Source organism: Saccostrea echinata, unplaced genomic scaffold (assembly GCF_033153115.1).
Source record: "Saccostrea echinata isolate AGI-Se365-2 ecotype Australia unplaced genomic scaffold, CSIRO_AGI_Sech_v1 ptg000015l, whole genome shotgun sequence".
Taxonomy (NCBI): domain Eukaryota; kingdom Metazoa; phylum Mollusca; class Bivalvia; order Ostreida; family Ostreidae; genus Saccostrea; species Saccostrea echinata.
In genome coordinates, this window is record NW_026889764.1 from 12,213,989 (window position 1) to 12,231,305 (window position 17,317).

At 33.6% G+C, this 17,317-nt stretch overlaps 1 protein-coding gene across 1 annotated transcript; it reads left to right on the top strand.

Annotated features, from left to right (window-relative positions):
• Window positions 1-8,219: 8,219 nt before the first annotated feature.
• Window positions 8,220-10,977, top strand: LOC133187632 (uncharacterized). Its single transcript, XM_061323050.1, has 3 exons — window positions 8,220-8,868; window positions 9,003-9,035; window positions 10,790-10,977. Exons 1-3 carry the CDS (start codon window positions 8,220-8,222, stop codon window positions 10,975-10,977), a joined length of 870 nt encoding a protein of 289 aa, XP_061179034.1.
• Window positions 10,978-17,317: the final 6,340 nt, after the last annotated feature.

The following is a 17,317-nucleotide window of genomic DNA, read 5'->3' on the forward strand; positions in this document are numbered from 1 at the left end:
TGCATTGCAATCAGTGAATTGTTTATATATTGCTGTGTGGGATTTAACCAACGACAATAATGCATGTACTAGTTAGTATTGATGTAGTTTAAAGCTATTCAGAAGTTTAAAATACCAAATCATTTCATTTTGTGGTAATTTGAAGAACTTCTATTTTTGTGTGATGTCATAGTAAGCATTTCCCGTATAAATTAGGCCCCGCCTCCTTACTGCAGCCTTAACTGTGCTGCGTGGCAGAGAAATCGAGGTGAGAGTTTATTAAGACAGAATCGTCATTGTTCGAAAAAGGGACGTTTTCGGAAAAAGGTGGAGCAGAGAGTAGTGATAAAAGTTTGTGTAGACATCGGAAAAACACCAACAGAGATCCATAAATTCCTTTAACAGTCGGGAAATCATGGTAAAGTAATCTATTCTTTAGTGTTTAAGTGGCACAGAAGATATTCGGACGGAAGAGACAGCTTACTAGATGACATGCGTGAAGGAAGACCATCTTTCCGAGATTGTAGTGCTGTAAAAAATGAAGTTCGTAACATGACTCTGCCGTGCTTCCGTACATGAAGTCGTTTTACGCGGACAGAGGTTTGATGATTTGCAGGATCTGAGATAGGAAGTGTGTTAAATATTATTTCACGTATGAAATCAGAACAGTTTGTGCAAATTTTTGAAAACTGGTTGAAGCGACATAAGAAATGTGTTGAGTTAAACGGTGACTACGTTAAGAAAACTTAAATGTATTTAGCTTTTGACGTCGAGTAACGTCAAGGATTTTTGTTTTAGTGCTCCGGGTATGAGTGTGTATCTTTTTTGTATCTGATAAAATAAAACTGTTTGTGCTTTGTTTGTAATTAAAACTTGCATATTAATAAACTGAAACATGAATTTAATGAAAATAATAATTTCATGTATTTTATCAATGTTTGTCAATAATTATAAATGTTGTCCACGAACTTTACGGACAACCCTCGTATATGTATATAAAAGATTCTTTACTTACTGCTTAACAATATCTACTATTTCAGATGTATAAAGTTTTTGGAAATTGATTCTTCCAACAATCTGTTGGCATTCCTATGTGTTATAATTGTGCCCCTTTATTTACATACCTATTTTTATATTCATATGAAGCAAAATTTATTCAAAAATCTCTACAAGAAAAGAAGAAGTTTCTTGCTATGACCTTCAATTCGACATTTAGATACGTGACGACTTTTTATCATTTCACAATATATATTTTCATTAATATTTTGAATTGATATATCCCTTTGAACTTGAAATAAAAGACATTACAAAGGAGTCTGAACTTATTGAAGTTAAGTTCATCTGTTTCATATTTGGATATTTTACTAGAAAAAGACACAACCTAACAACAAAACATTATGATAAATGTGATTTCATTTATTCTATCGTCACCTTCTCTTATTCATGTAGAAATATACTGTTAGCATCTGCATATGGAGTTGATTTGTAGAGAACTCACTACATACGATTTGTTTTAAACGATACTATCTATTGACAAATAAGTTGATGATGAAAAGATATCAAAAGTCTCGTTTGAAGTCAACATTCCGTAAATTCTATGGTCTATACAATGACCTTGTTAACAAATACAATTTATCATAAAGTCGAATGTTGACAAGTCGAATGCTGATTGACATTTTATACAAATTGGTAGACCATTATTTCCTCACTGAATTGTCTACAGATTTTTTCACTTTGTCTGATCATGACAAGGTGCACACGGCGGCTTTGACACCGGTAGACAAATATTATTATCATTCTATTACATATCGCCTTTCGGCTCTACGAGGGTATCATGTAGCATTATCTCCGATGCGTATCTCAATTTAAAGAAGCTAAAAAAATGACCTGTGTGACGTAAACACACCTGTGGTCAGTAGTATATAAAGCACAGCTCCACGTGCCGAAGTCATTCTTTTTCTCTGAGCGGTGTGAGAGTTTACCTGTACAACAGGTAAACATTATCAAATAGGGATACTTTATAAACTTAAAACGTTGTTCAAAATTTTTAAGGGGGTTTTACTGCTGTAAAACAACTCTTGTTAGATATTAAACTGTTTGAAGGTAAGTTACGAAGTCTTTGTATTTTGCCGTAATTACGGCTGAAAATCAGGACGATGTCCTATCTTTCATGGGAAGTGACAATGAAAACTACTCAGACATAGAGGAATTGTTTGGGGATAAACCTCGCACACGGAGTGTAATAGATGACTCTAATACTACAAATAAAAGAACTAGAGGAATGAAGCATAAAGCGCAGACCTCGACATGCTCTGCAAGTGCACCGCCGCCACAGGCGACGAAACAAAGTAAAAAATCTAAAAATCAGAAAGAGTCTGTTCAAGAATTTAATGTTGACGAACTTAAAAATCAACTTGGCATAGACAAAATCTTGCAATCCCTTTCCTCGCTGACAGATACTGTAAAACAGTTGGGTCGTTCTGATTCTATGGCGCGTAATACGTGCAATGAAAATATGTTATATGTAGACCATGTTATCCGCGTGGTTGACACTTTCTTCTGTATGCTGAGAATACAACAGCGATAAAATAATAAGATATTAAGATGTTGAATTCAGCTTGCCTGTGTGTAGCCATCTTGTCTCGCTCAGTCCTTTTAATAGATGTTACAGTGTCTAGGTTCTTTTGTTTCCTGGACTTGGTCTTATTTGTTTCAAACACTGGTAAAATATTCAAAGCAGCGTGGCTTTCTTGGGTGTCAGAAGGGTACTCGACCTTACAATTTCCTTTTGGTTTTAACTGGTCGCCGTTATTTGCCTTCAGTATGAAGGCCCTGCCTTTCGCAGGACAGGTTAATTTTGGTTTGTCAACGATGCTTCTGTAACGTGTCTTGGGGCGTGCAGGGACGTCACTCAGACACAAAGCAAATCCTCTTTTAACCGGGTTTGGAACCGGTGTAGTAAAATAGCTTTCCTCCATAGTATTTTTTTTGGCTTGAAAAACTGGCTATAGATATCCTACGGTAGAACTACTAGATAGTTAATTTTCCGGGAAGGGAGGAGGCGTGCTTGCTAGGTAAAAGGCTACTAAACAACACCGACACTGAGCTGGTAATGTAAACTCACTCAGAGATATACATGTAGTTTTGAAAAGCACATGATATACATGTATTGTAATTCCTGTTTTTCACATGGCGTCGTTGCATTTTATTTTTACCTGATAAATTTTCTTTTATTAGAGAGAGAAAAGTTTTGACAGACATAGAATTGTACCATATAATCCATCCAGCCTCGGGGATCATAAATTGAACATACTTGACTACACTGTATAGACAAGGAAACAATATCGTCAAATGTTTTCTTGTCTGGCCAGTATTTATTGTTAAATGATGCTACCTAATTTTTAAGAATTCTTAATAATGTCCTTTTAAAAGGGTTGATGTCTCTTCATTTGAACACACTAGAATCCTCTTTACATTAAGTCCATAAGCAAGTGTCATATTGGTAAATTGGTAAAGTGTTCAAAACGGAACATTTAATGACATGCACATTATTTTCTGACTAAATCATAACGTTTCGTTCATTTAAGTTGTTAAAGTTACAGCCCTTGCCTAAGAATTCAAGAGTAAAAAGTGTGGATATTTATGAAGAAATCGGTCAAATCATTCAGCAAATTAATTTTGAATAATCTTAGAAAAGTAATGTAACTCTATGACAAACCCCTCTTCTAAATGAAACTCCATTATTTCTTAAGTAACATTATTGTCCCATAAAAGTTCTTTTTTAACCTGAGGATCGTGATTACATTTCATAATTGTATTTTATTATGGAAAGAACCAAGAACTATCATACCCTAAACCCCAGGTTAGGAATGTGCTTGTTTTTCCCCCACAGTGTTTTTACTTCTTACTCTGGTGGCCCTGGATATAATACTCTTAAAACGAAAACATTTTAAAAGGGGCTGGATAACATCCAGGATCTCATATTTCTTGTATTAACATTAAATTCACATAAATTGCCAAGTGAGAATTGTTTCGCTCGCATATTTGTGAATTATATATGAAATTTATAAATTCGTGAACATTGTCATTGTGATCAGTCTCCTTTGTCATATAAAGTCACCAAACAATTTATCAACATGTCAACAGAACAGCTAAAAGACGAAATGGAACAACTGCGTGTAGAACTTCTACACATGGAAGCAAAGCAAATGGCAGCATCAATAGTGGTTCCACCGGTCTACGTTAAAACAGAAAAGGAGACTTCCAAAGTTAGCTGGTCGACCAGTAAAAGACACAGATCCAGATGTTGATGAATGGTTAACAGACATGAGAGAACATATTGTCAATATACCCAACAATGAAGAAAAAATAGAATTCATCGTTGATCATTTGACAGGAAATGCAAAAGCAGAAGTACGGATGCGTCCAACTGATATGAAGAAAACTGCAGATGATATTTTGAAAATAATAGAGGACACATATAAAATTCAGGAGAATCTTGCACAACTTCGACACACATTTTATGAAAGAACTCAAGGTGAAAATGAAAATTAAGAGGCATACTCATTAGCTTTAATGAAATTGATGCATAATATTTCAAAGAAGGAGGGTGGAGACAATACAAATCGAGAAAAAAATCCTTACTGAAAAAATTATTGATGGTGTAAACGACAATCAGTTGAAAAGGGAACTAGGAAGATTTTCCATAGAAAACCCAACACTGCCATTCATCGAATTTCGAGGACGAGAGTTATTGTGGATTGATGATCGACAGACAACAAGTAGTTCACAAAAGAATGTTGCCACCGTCAGCAAAGTTTCTACAGAGAAATCTCAACATGATGAAATTTTAGAGATGATGCGTAAACAACAAGATACAGTACCAACCAGACCCAACCTGACACCAAAGCAGTCCCAGAAAGCAATCCCCGGGACTGCTTTGGGACCGCTCTGGGACTGCTGTGGGACTGCTCTGGGACCGCTGTGGGACTGCTCTGGGACCGCTATGGGACTGCTCTGGGACTGCTGTGGGACTGCTCTAGAAAGCAGACCCAGCAGTCCCAGCAGTCCCTGGGACTGCTTTCTGGGACTGCTTTGTTCACTCATGCGTGAAAAAGGTTCTGAGTGACATGATAGCTCCGCCCCTTGTGTATTCTGAATTTGCATCTCCTTGTTGTTGTTTTGTTTACTTTCTGCAGAGAGGTGTTTAAGATAGAAACAAATATAAAAAAAACAAATATTAATTTCTTACAAAAATTAAATAAATAGAGATAGTTATACATGTAATTACTAAATGTCTTAAGAGGGCTGTAAATTTACACAATTGTAGTCTAGAATTAATTTTAAGAAAATAAAAGTAGTTAAAAAGGGAAGTCAGGGGATGATTTTTATCCCTTAAATTAAACTTCAATACAGGTGTTTGAAAAAAAATTATCTAGGCCTATTTAATAAATTAATGCTTTCAAATTATATATGTACTCAAAGTTTGCATTAGCACTATTTAAAAACAAACAAACTTGTCATTTCAGTAAGATACATGTATTCAGAGGAACGTACTGTACTGGATTTTTTTTTCTAAATGGAAAAAGCTAATACCATGCTTAAAAAAGAGCACTCCATGCTATTTTTTACCACCCTCAAATAAAACCTAATAATTTATTTAATGACCATGAAATAAAATTATTCTACCATTCTTCTGTCACATAAACAATGTGAACAGTTATTCGGGGATTTATTTATGAATTAGTTTTTAATTTGTAAACAAGTTATTAAAAGAGTACATTTATTTGAAAAATAAATATTTGAAAATATCGGGAATTGTGACTTGTTTCTTATTTCTTTGTTTGTGTTTACCTGGCCGGTTAATACAGCTGGATTGTATAAAATGGTGTCAACACCTGAGGTTTCAATCGCCTTTGGGCATTAGCAGAAAGTCAATGCATGCTATTTGGGTATCAGTGTTACACATCATTGAACACGCTGGTCAACATTGACACTAATTTCAATCTATGTCCTGCAAAAAATCTTAGTTTCAATAATTGTGTATAAATTTATTTCGGGATTAATTAATTTTGAACATAATCTGAGGGTTCCATTTGCGTGATTTACAGATGTACACTCGAACATTTATATAATAAAACACTTAAAACTGAGAATCTAAAGATAATTTAATTAAGAAGTCATTGAAAATAATCATGACTGAAATATAATACTCGGCAATGTTTAACAAAGAATTTTTCAAAAGCTCCAATACTTAAGAAAAATGCATTCAGAGTATAGTATGGGAATCGGCCTTGCTCTATAATTATTATTATCTATTTAAAGCTGATTCTGGTATAAAATAAACAATTCAAGTTTAATTTTCTATATAAAAAAATAAATATGAAAACCAATATCAATCACAAAAATAAAGAAATTGGATTATTTTGGTTAAACATTAATATACCAAATAATTGTGTTTAAATATGCGTGTTATTAATATGTGTGAACGTCTTCTTCATTCAATAATTATAATTTGTTTCTATACGCGTACTGTGATTTTCTTAACAGTTCAGAAATGACTGTCGCGTAAGAATTGTAAATATGTGTTGACACTACTCAGAAAGAATTGCTCATCAATTTCAACTGCCTTTTATATAGTTACATTGTTTATTGGTAATCTCATTCTGAGTAAGCTCCGCCCATTAAATTAATTAACCCCGCCCACTGGGACTGCTGGGACTGCTTTCTGGGACTGCTGGGACTGCTTTCTGGGACCGCTGGGACTGCTGGGACCGCTGTGGGACTGCTCTGGGACTGCTGTGGGACTGCTCTGGGACCGCTCTGGGACTGCTCTGGGGCCGCTCTGGGACTGCTTTAGCAGTCCCAGAAAGCAGTCCCCGGGACTGCTCTGGGACTGCTTTGTGTCAGGTTGGGTCTGGTTGGTACTGTATCTTAGAAAAACAGCAAAAGCAAATTGAACTTTTGACAGAAATGCAAACGACGCCATTTCGACAGTTTACCCAGAAAAGTCGTGGAAATTATCAGCAATCTTCGGATCTGTCGCGTACATTAAATTCCACGACTTCAGTTACATAACCCTAAAATTTAACACCTTATCCTTTCGGCCATTTGCGACAATTATAAAAACAGCCGACACCTTTTACGGTTGTGTTTGCAGAGAATACCTGAATCTACAAACGTCAAAATGTTGAAGTTCCTACTGGTTGCCGTGTTTAGCATGCAATTTGTACCATGTTCGAGGAAACAGAAATAGTCCTAAGAGAACTGCCGAATGATCTGGCCGAAAAAGAGGAAGTAGGCAGTTCAAATGGCGGAGAGATCACCGATGAAGAAATGCATCTGTCAGAAGACAAGCGAGAGATAGTGAAAAGGTCCGCTCTGTCCGATTCAGAGAAGCAGGAGTACGTGGAAGCTCACAATGAGTTCCGAAGGCAGACTACGCCCACTGCAGGAAACATCAGATATACGAAATGGAGCGATGAATTAGCCATTGTAGCTGCCAATTATGCCGCCCAGTGTAAATGGGCCCACAACAGCGCACGAACTTCCTCTCAAAGCACCTTTAATTACGTCGGAGAGAACAAGTATATTAACTCAGCTCAGGAAAAGATACGTCGTTCTGTGCAGTATTGGTGACTAGAGAATAGCAAGTATGATTATGATACAAAGACTTGTAGCTCTGGAATCTGCACTCACTACACACAGGTTATCTTACACATGAACAGGATAATGTTTACCAAGAATAATGCTTGCTTTTATCCCTATAAAATACACTTTGGTCGGAAAAGATTCTGAAAACCCCGATTCACAAATAAAAAATATCGGTAACTCATAATGCTACAAGACATCTAAAAAACTTTAATAGCTACTGGCACAAATTCTGAAGATATAAATCATAAATAAAAATCGCCGAGATCGTGCCATTTTATGATCATTTTTTTTTTTTAGATAAGTTAAAGTTATTTTATGTCAACGTATACCAGGGTGCTTGTTAAGATAAAGAACATTTCTCTAAATTGCCGATATAAAGACATGTTTGTAAAAATTTTGCTAAAAATGGATGCTGTATTAGAAATATGTTAATATTGGCTAGATGACACAGTCACGTGATTTACCTGCACTAGATTACTAAAACCTCAGAAAGCCATTTAAATACCACAAAGCAAAAAGCTTCAGGTAGCCTAAATACATTTTTCACTGAGGGAGATACGCAGTATTTTTGTATACCAAACATTATGATGACAGATCTCGAAAATTGTCCGCTATTAACCAGTAACAGAAATATTGAATTTGAAATCGATGTTGAATTTTCTCTTCAATTGCTGAATACAGAATCACAGGAACACCAAACCGTTGGAGAAGGATTCCAAAATTTTAATGAGACGGAAACTCTGGTGAAGGAACTGGTGCAGCAAAACCAGACTCCAGACCCATCACCAGAAGATAAGGAAGTACCACACATACCCCTGCCACCCGAGAAGAATTATCACTTGTTTGTTTCTTACTGTACAGAGGATAAAGAAGAAGCAGAAAATATTATCAAACAATTGACGGAAAGATTTAACCTTAAATGTATGAACAGTGTTGAAGATTTTACTCCTGGTAAACCTATTGAAGAAAATATTTGCGATGAAATGAAAAAGAGTCTCAAGCTCCTCTTACTGCTGAGTAGATCTTACTTACAGAGTCACTATTGTGCTATGGAAGCCCGTGAAGCATGTCGGCTATCTTTTACTGATGTTAATAATTTAAACGTTATTCCAGTAAGATTAAGTCCTGTGGAGGGAGATCTAGAATTGCCCCCTTACCTGAATTCATTAGTTTATATCGACAAAAATATTGAAGAGGATGTTGCAGCCAAAATTTATGGTGCCTTCAATCGTCCAGGTGAGGTTCCAATAAGAAGTATTTTATTGTTAATTAGTCGTTATTCGTTTTATATAAGACTTCCATTTTTTTTAAATTTCTCGACACAACATTTAAAAGACGTCTTACAAAATTTATTCTCTTTAACTTTATAGGAACTTTAGATCCATTACATCTGAACGAAAAAGGTATGGCCTTTAATATGAAGCCTTGCGCAATGCTAATTAATACTAATAATAATACTAATGCTAATAAATAGAAACGTTGATACCACTCATATTTTACTTTTCCTGCGTCGTTAAATCACTAAATTTCGTAGGGGTTCAATTGTCGTTGTTATAGAGGTATGAAGAGATCCACGAATTCATGTCCACCACGAAATGTAAAATTTCATAATTATAATAACTACTCAACACTTATCCAACTACGAAATCAAATACCCTCTAATGAAATATGAATATAACGAACAGTATTCAATAGTAGCCAAATAGTCAAACTTTTTTTTCTCAAACCTCAAAAATTCGATCCCCCAAAAATATGTGATTTTAATTTGACAGTATTGTATTTACCCTAAACTGTTTCTCGGTAGTTCCAAAGTGTACCTTGTAGAAGGAAAAAAACTCATCAACGGCAATGACAACATTTAGTAACAGGAAAAAACCACACCCTTTGACATTAATGTAAGTAAAATAAACGGAATGCACGGCCACTGAAAGGAATCTTAAGTGACCATTGATTGGCAATTCAGTCAACAACAGAATCAAGGTTGATATGATTCCTCACCCTAAAATGTGACAGTTAGACGTTAGTACAATTACTCCACAGATTGAAGTTATTTATTGATGTTAAACTGTATCAAAATAGGATTAAATTACTAGAATCAAGACACCTCAATCACTAAACTGTTGTGAAATTCGGGCGATGCCTACAAACAGTCTGTTGTTATAAATTTAACTGTGACAAGATGGCAGCGTGTAACCTTCGATAAATTATATATACAATTGTATATTTCATTACAAGAATAAAAAAAAGAAACAAATGATTTTAACTGACGACTTTTGAAGCAATGAGGTTGGTAGTCACCTCTAAAAACATCAGAGGTGGGATCAGGTGCCATGGAGGAGTACCTAGTAAACATCTTCTGCGGACCTGTCACACCCGCCGCGTGCTCTTTGTCATGATCGGGAAAACGGAAAAATCCGTAGACAATTCAATGTGTAAATAATGACCAAACAATTAGTATGAAAAAAATCAGTCAAAATTCGACTTAATGGTAGATTGTACTTGCTGACAAGGTCATTGTATAGAATATAGAACTTGCGAAATGATGACTTTAAACGAGACTGTTGATATTTTTGTTTCATCAACTTGTTTGTCAATAGCTTGACTCGTTTTAGAAATTGTTCCTACATAGAGCATGCCCTTGCATATCGAATCAACTGGGAGACATAAACCCAATATGCAGGTGTTAAGGGTGTATTGCTACTTAACGTTTATCATAAAGTTTTGTTGTAAGGTTACCATTAATGTCTTTTTGTAGCCAATGGTATGTTTGCACCTGATCCCACCTCTGACTTTTTCATTGGTCCGTCTATTACCTTGTTTATGCTGTTCACGATTCGTATTCTTGTTGGATTTATGAGATTATATTACTGATATGAAACTGAATGTTTTTAAATGGTAACTGAAAGGTTACAGAAATATGCCTGCCATGAAGCATCAATCAGTGTTTATGTTATTTAGTATATTTTTCAAATGGAGTTCCCAAGTTAGATGAATTTCAAGTAAAAATACATACATACATATATACATACATACATACATACATACATATATATATATATATATATATATATATATATATATATATATATATATATATATATATATATATATATATATATATATACAAGAAAATGATAATCTTGTAAATTGTTTTTAGTTGCCACACACAACGGTGTTTTGATATGCCAAAAAGTAGCAGAAAAAGCTAAATTTGCTATCCATGGACTTGCTTTCAAATTTTCACCTTTGGAGAAATATGAGCAAAGGAAAGCTACTCAGTTTGACATTAATCTGAAACAGGTCTTATTTGTTTTCTCTTTTAATTCGCAAATCGTTTCAGTATAATGTTTGAAATATTCTAGAATATTTTAACAATACATCATATGACTTACTTTAATTATATTTCAGCTTGAAAACCACTACACCACTCTTACAAAGTCATTAAATAACAAATTCCTGTTCAGGAATTATCAAGTTCTTACAACAGCGGAGTGGCGTTGCATGGCTTTGTTTTTACTATTTCTAGCAGCTTTTGCCGTTCAGGGCTGTTTGATAGTCGTCAGTGTAACCTTCAGTTACGAAAAGGAGAAATATAGAATGTTTAGTCTGATAGCATTAACAGTCGGTTCGTCGATGGTGATTTCAATATTCCCGATTGGATACTTTATTATTTATGTCTGTCGAACAGTCGTAAGTAGGACATCTCTCTCTCTCAAAAACGTTTTGCGTAATATGTTTATATATACTGACACGCAAAAGAAAAGCATCCTCTTTTATAAAAAAAAAATCAGATATTAGGAAATTCAATAATTTATACTTTAAAAGTAAGAACATCTTCAACTTTGCGGCGTCGGTAATTTTCGATGGGCGAACAAGGCGAGCGAAATGCCTATTGTGAAAAAAAAACATGAAGGTAAAAATAAAATCTCAATTATAACAAAATTTTCTTTGATATTTTATCTAACATTAAAGTATACTTTATGTAAAATCTCTACAATTTGCAAAAATCTCACAAAGATTAAAATTATTTGCCTATGAAATAGCATACAGACACTAAAGAGGACAGTGATTTAAATGCCACTATCCATCAAGAGCTGTGTAGCATAGTGGTTATAGCGTGTTAATCTCAAAGAAAAATGATACTCAGGATTCTTACTGCTAGGGTTCGAATGCTATCACATTATTTTTTTTTTAATAACGGAATAATTTTCGCCGAGAAAATTTTCCCCAGATAAGGTTTGTTTATCATAAATTCAAAAATTTCAATAATGAAAACTTTTCTCTAAATTCTAAATTCACAACTGAATATGGTTTTTATATATCTGAAGCTATGGGTATTCTGCACGCCTTGTTCGCCAATCTCTTTTATGAATCTGGGTTCAATAATAAGAGGAATTCTCAGGGTTGGCCAAGAATCAGTATTAGAAGGATAAAAAGAACACCCTGTAATATATAGCTGAATGATTTTCATCCCGTTACCGGAGCTAAGTCCGAGCCCGACTTAATGGAGGTTCCCTCAATTATTGGCTATAATTATGGTTTTCAAGAGTTTGTTTCTGTTCATCATAAGTATATTATTCCGACAAAAGTTCTCATTTCTTTTCCTTAATTGAAGCCATGGCTGCCTGAAAATGACTATGAGCATGCGTTTTGATTGCTTCTAGCTGCACATTTTCTAAAATGAAGATGAAAGAGATTGCAGATGCAAGTATGTAGTATATCACGTTTTTTTCATTCTCATGCGTCTCACTAGCTTGAATGACAGTTCGTTGACCGGAAGTCCAAAGGTTACAACGCTGGCCAGGTTCGAGGAAATTCGAAATCAGCATCTGAGAAACGGGCACTTCACAAAAGACTAAATAACATTTCTTTTTCTCAAATAAAGAGATGCATGGTAGAATCCGAGATACAGTTGTTGTGTATGCCGGACTTGAACGCTATAGCTAAATAAATGTTAAATTTTGAATATCATTAGATAAATAATATTCACATATTTGTAGTAAATTGCTTGTTGTGTTTCTTTTGTGTCTTAGTGTATTTTTATTTTCTTATTCTTGACTCTTACAATTTCTAAAATATTGATTTACAGCTTTCAAAAGGTGTCCACTCAATAGTGCTTAAATACAACCTGATGTTTTACAAGGAAAGTAAATGTCTTGTGTACTTTGACAACTCATGCCTTTCCAAACCTACTGTATCCTTAAAAAGTCATTTCAGATCAAATATTTATAAGACAAAATTCTGTTTAATCATTTTGTTTAACGTGCAACGTTTCTTGCGAATAAAATAATAGGAAAAATATATCTACACTGTACGTTTTCAATAAAAGTGTGTCATTTATATTTATAACGTTAATTTTTTTCTCTTTGCCCTTAATATCGGCTATATAATAACATTGTGTCTGGCGAATCGGCACGTGTTCTTCAATTTTGCGAATGAATACTATTGACCACACAATGCATTGAGTTGTAATTTGATATCAGCGCTTCATGCTTAAAGGTTGAAAGTTTTTTAGACTTATTCATAAAAACGTGTTTGTAATACGCTTCTCTTTATATAATTATCAAAATATATTTTTGAAAATGTTGAACTTTAAAAGTTTACTCATTTTTGTTCTTATTTATCGAAATTGTACATTGCATTCTCGGAACTATTTTCTTAGTACTATCGAGAAGCCACATGACAATCATATGTCTGTTTAATGTGCATGTTTAACATACACGATAGTGCTGTGGATTTTAATGATTTGAGAAAGAAAATCTTCTTTTTTTCTGGGAAGAATAAAGAAGTAAGATGTAAATATAAAAAATGAAGAAGGAAAATTTATTTGACGCGCATCATTGGCAACCGTCATAATTTATGCTCTATGACAAGAAAACACATTTATCATTAATCATTTTCCAGCATTTTTGAATCAGTGTTATCTAAAATAAAACCACTTAGCATATTGGCAATTATTTTTATTTGTTGCAATGATTTCTTTTGCATATTTACAATATATTTTTTGTATATTGAAACTGTTATAAAATATTTTCTCCTAAACAAAAAAAAACAGCTTTATCTCTATAGATACGATACTACAGAATGCGAGGTATATAATATATTTCATAACTCCAATTCTTATCTTACTGATAACTTTATATAATATATATATATAATAAATTTATTTACGTTTTACAGTACCACAAAGAATTCGGAAAAGTAGATAGTTTTAATTTTACAGCTGGACAAAGCCTAAGAATCAATCACTGCTCAAACTTTCACGTATGCATTTTAAAATGAGACAAATCTATAATGGAAAAGATTTTTCTAACAGTTTAATTCACAAAAGTATGTGTTCCCTTTATTGCCTATGGTTGCATATATGTAGCTATAAATTACGATTAGGAGGCTGCAACCTACAGAACAGGTTAATTTTTGGATTACTTAAATCCGAATTTACTAATATAGGTTACATATAGGTTACTATGTATAACCGACCATGATCCTGACGCTGTGTATGACTGTAATTAATTGATGTTTTATTAGTTACATATTTGTACCACTTCCCTTTCAAAATAGGTGTATGTTTACATTGATAACTACTTAAATCAGAAGATACATTCTGTCTTAACAGACATGTTCCTGATTTTGCAGGTTACATGATTAATCTCTTCAGTTGAGTAGTAAGGTTAAACTGCTAAAGGAGATGAAGTTTTGTCAATTTGCTGAGATTGTAGATGAGCTTCAAAAGATGTTAGATACATTATATGAATATACAACTCTCTGGGATTTTTCTGTTAATGTAGCTAAAATAAAAATTATTTTTAGATACGGAAGTAAAATTAAGCCTATAGAAAAATGGAATCTTAATGGACACTCGATCAAAGTTATCGATAAGTTTGTTTACCTGGGTGTTTTACTGAATTTTAATGGTAATTACTATTGTTCGCAAGAGCAACTAGCAACACAAGGCGGAAAAGTCATGTCTGCATTAAAATCAAAAGTAAAAAATGTATGTGTAAATACAGAAACACTTTTGTCACTTTTTGACACCTGTGTAACAAGTATTACAATGTATAAACTATGGTTGTACGTTGTGAAGTTTGGGGTAGTCATAACTGCTAGTGACTTAGAAAAAAGTAAAGTTGGAGTTTATAAAATCTGTTTTAGGAGTAAGGTGAAAAACACCAAAAAATGTTTCAGTGTATTTAGAAACTGGAAGGCTACCTATGAAAATTACTCAAATGTATAGAAGGTTAAAACTCTGGTTCAACGTTTTATGTAGTGAAAATTGTATGATTGTTATGATGAATTGTATAACTGTAACGGAATGAAAAGCAGTAAGAAAAATTAGGCCTTTTGTCATCATCAATTATTTATGATTTATTCAATATTTATAGAAACATTTGCTGTGTCTATTGAAGTCAAAAAGGCCATCAAGAGACCTGAAAACAATCAAGGTAATTTCAAACCAGTTTTAACACCCTCAATTCTATGCAATGCATTTTAATCGAACGCTTTCAATCTTTATTACTCTTGGATCATTTGTATGATCAACTATGAAACATACTAATATTTCAACTATTATTGATAAAAAAATGTTATAAATAAAAAGAGGATTGTGATATCCATTCTTTCAGAATAAAGTAATAGATTTTATCGAAGAGAAATTGAGGGAATTTCAGAAAACGAATGCCATGAAGAACTGGACTAGCTTAACAGAGAGTGCCAGTAATCGTCATCCGACAAGAAATAACCGAGCATGTCTTTGTGAAATGATTGAGGACTTTGTGAACAAAGTACTTGATGATAGAACAGTCATTGAAGTCTGATAACATTGAATTTTTGAGATATTTCATCAAATTAGTGTTCTCAGTGTATCGAGCTCTTGTATATTAAAGTACATGTAATTCATATACCAGGTATATATACATTTTATGCATATTTTTATATTCTCCTCAAAGTTAATAACACCCAGTTCAGTTAATGACTGATTAAGTCTTTTGACCTCTGGTTTAATAAACAATGTAGTTGTTTCTCTTACTTATTATTGCAATAAGTCAGATTTTTGTGATTCCAAAGTCGTGACTTTGGCTCTTGACAGTTGATATTGTAGCCATAGGTCTTGTCATATCTTTTTTTTTTTTTTTTTTTTTTTTTTTTTTTTTAGATTTCTATGAAGTGCCTCATTTTTTATTATCTCCGTATTTCTTATCGAAATTCTAACAAACTTGCACAAATTGAAGTCAAAATAAAACTGAAAAATTATCTACTTATGTGCTCTAGAGTCGCAGAATAAGGAGTTGATCCTTACGTCGCGGGTTAGAATCCACTGTGTGACGTGGACACCGGTCCTTCGGATTAGATCGTATAAATCGGGGTCCTGTGTCGCAGAAGGTGATGGCACGATGAAGATCTCTCACTGCTCAAAGGCCGTAAGTGTCGAGTGTACAGGTCTTAATTTTCAACCCTTAACCGGGAAGTGGAGGTGTCTCTATATGAGTGAAAAATTCTCGAGAGGGACGTTAAGGTGAAATATATATCACTCGGCTCTAAATTTCACCATTTTAAAAAAAACATCCCAACATTGATTTTCATAAACAATAGCATAAGATTCAAACGGAAAATAGTTTGAAGTATGAAGCGTTGCTTATTTTTTTTTTTTTTTTCAGAAATGAATATTATTCATGATATGAAGAAAATTTGAGACAATGAATAGAAAGATCAATGATTTTTTATCTAAACATAAAATTAAATATATAAGATATGTATGAAAATAATGTCTAATTTCATACAGTACCAACCAGACCCAACCTGACACAAAGCAGTCCCAGAGCAGTCCCACAGCGGTCCCAGAGCAGTCCCAGCGGTCCCAGAAAGCAGTCCCAGCAGTCCCAGAAAGCAGTCCCAGCAGTCCCAGTGGGCGGGGTTAATTAATTTAATAGACGGAGCTTACTCAGGAATGAGATAACCAATAAACAATGTAACTATAAAAGGCAGTTGAAATTGATGATCCATTTCTTTCTGAGCAGTATCAATTCTCATGCGACAGTCATTTTTTAACTGTTAAGAAAATCCCACTACGCGTATAGAAACAGATAATAAATATTGAACAAAGAAGACGTTCACACCTATAAATAACATGAATATTTAAACACAGTTTTGTGGTATATTAATTTTTCACCAAAATAAATCAGTTTCTAAATTACTGTGATTGATATTGGTTTCCATATTTATTTATTTTTTATTTTTTTTTTTTATAGATAATTAAGCTTGAGTTATTTATTTTCTATCAAAAGTAGCTTTAAATAGGCCTTATAATTATAGAGCAAGGCCGATTTCCATACTATACTCTGAATGCAGTTTTCTTAAGTACTGGTGCTTTTGAAAAATTCCTTGTGCATTGTATTTCAGTCATGATTATTTTCACTGACTTGCCAATTTAATTATCGTTAAATTATCTATGTAACAGAAAACAATAATACTTTTATTATATAAACGTTTGAGTGTTCATCTGTAAATCACGCGAATGGAACCCTCAGATTATGTTCAAAATTAATTAATCCCGAAATAAATTTATACACATTTATTGAAACGAAGATTTTTTGCAGTACATAGATTGAATTAGTGTCATTGTTGACCAGCAGGTTCAGTGATGTGTAACACTGATACCCAAATAACATGCATTGACTTTCTGCTAATC

Coding starts and splice junctions, on each gene's coding strand:
- LOC133187632 (XM_061323050.1), top strand. CDS start 8,220: ATGACAGATCTCGAAAATTGTCCGCTATTAACCAGTAACAGAAATATT. Junction 8,869..9,002: donor TGGTGCCTTCAATCGTCCAG/GTGAGGTTCCAA, acceptor TTAACTTTATAG/GAACTTTAGATCCATTACAT. Junction 9,036..10,789: donor ATTACATCTGAACGAAAAAG/GTATGGCCTTTA, acceptor AATTGTTTTTAG/TTGCCACACACAACGGTGTT.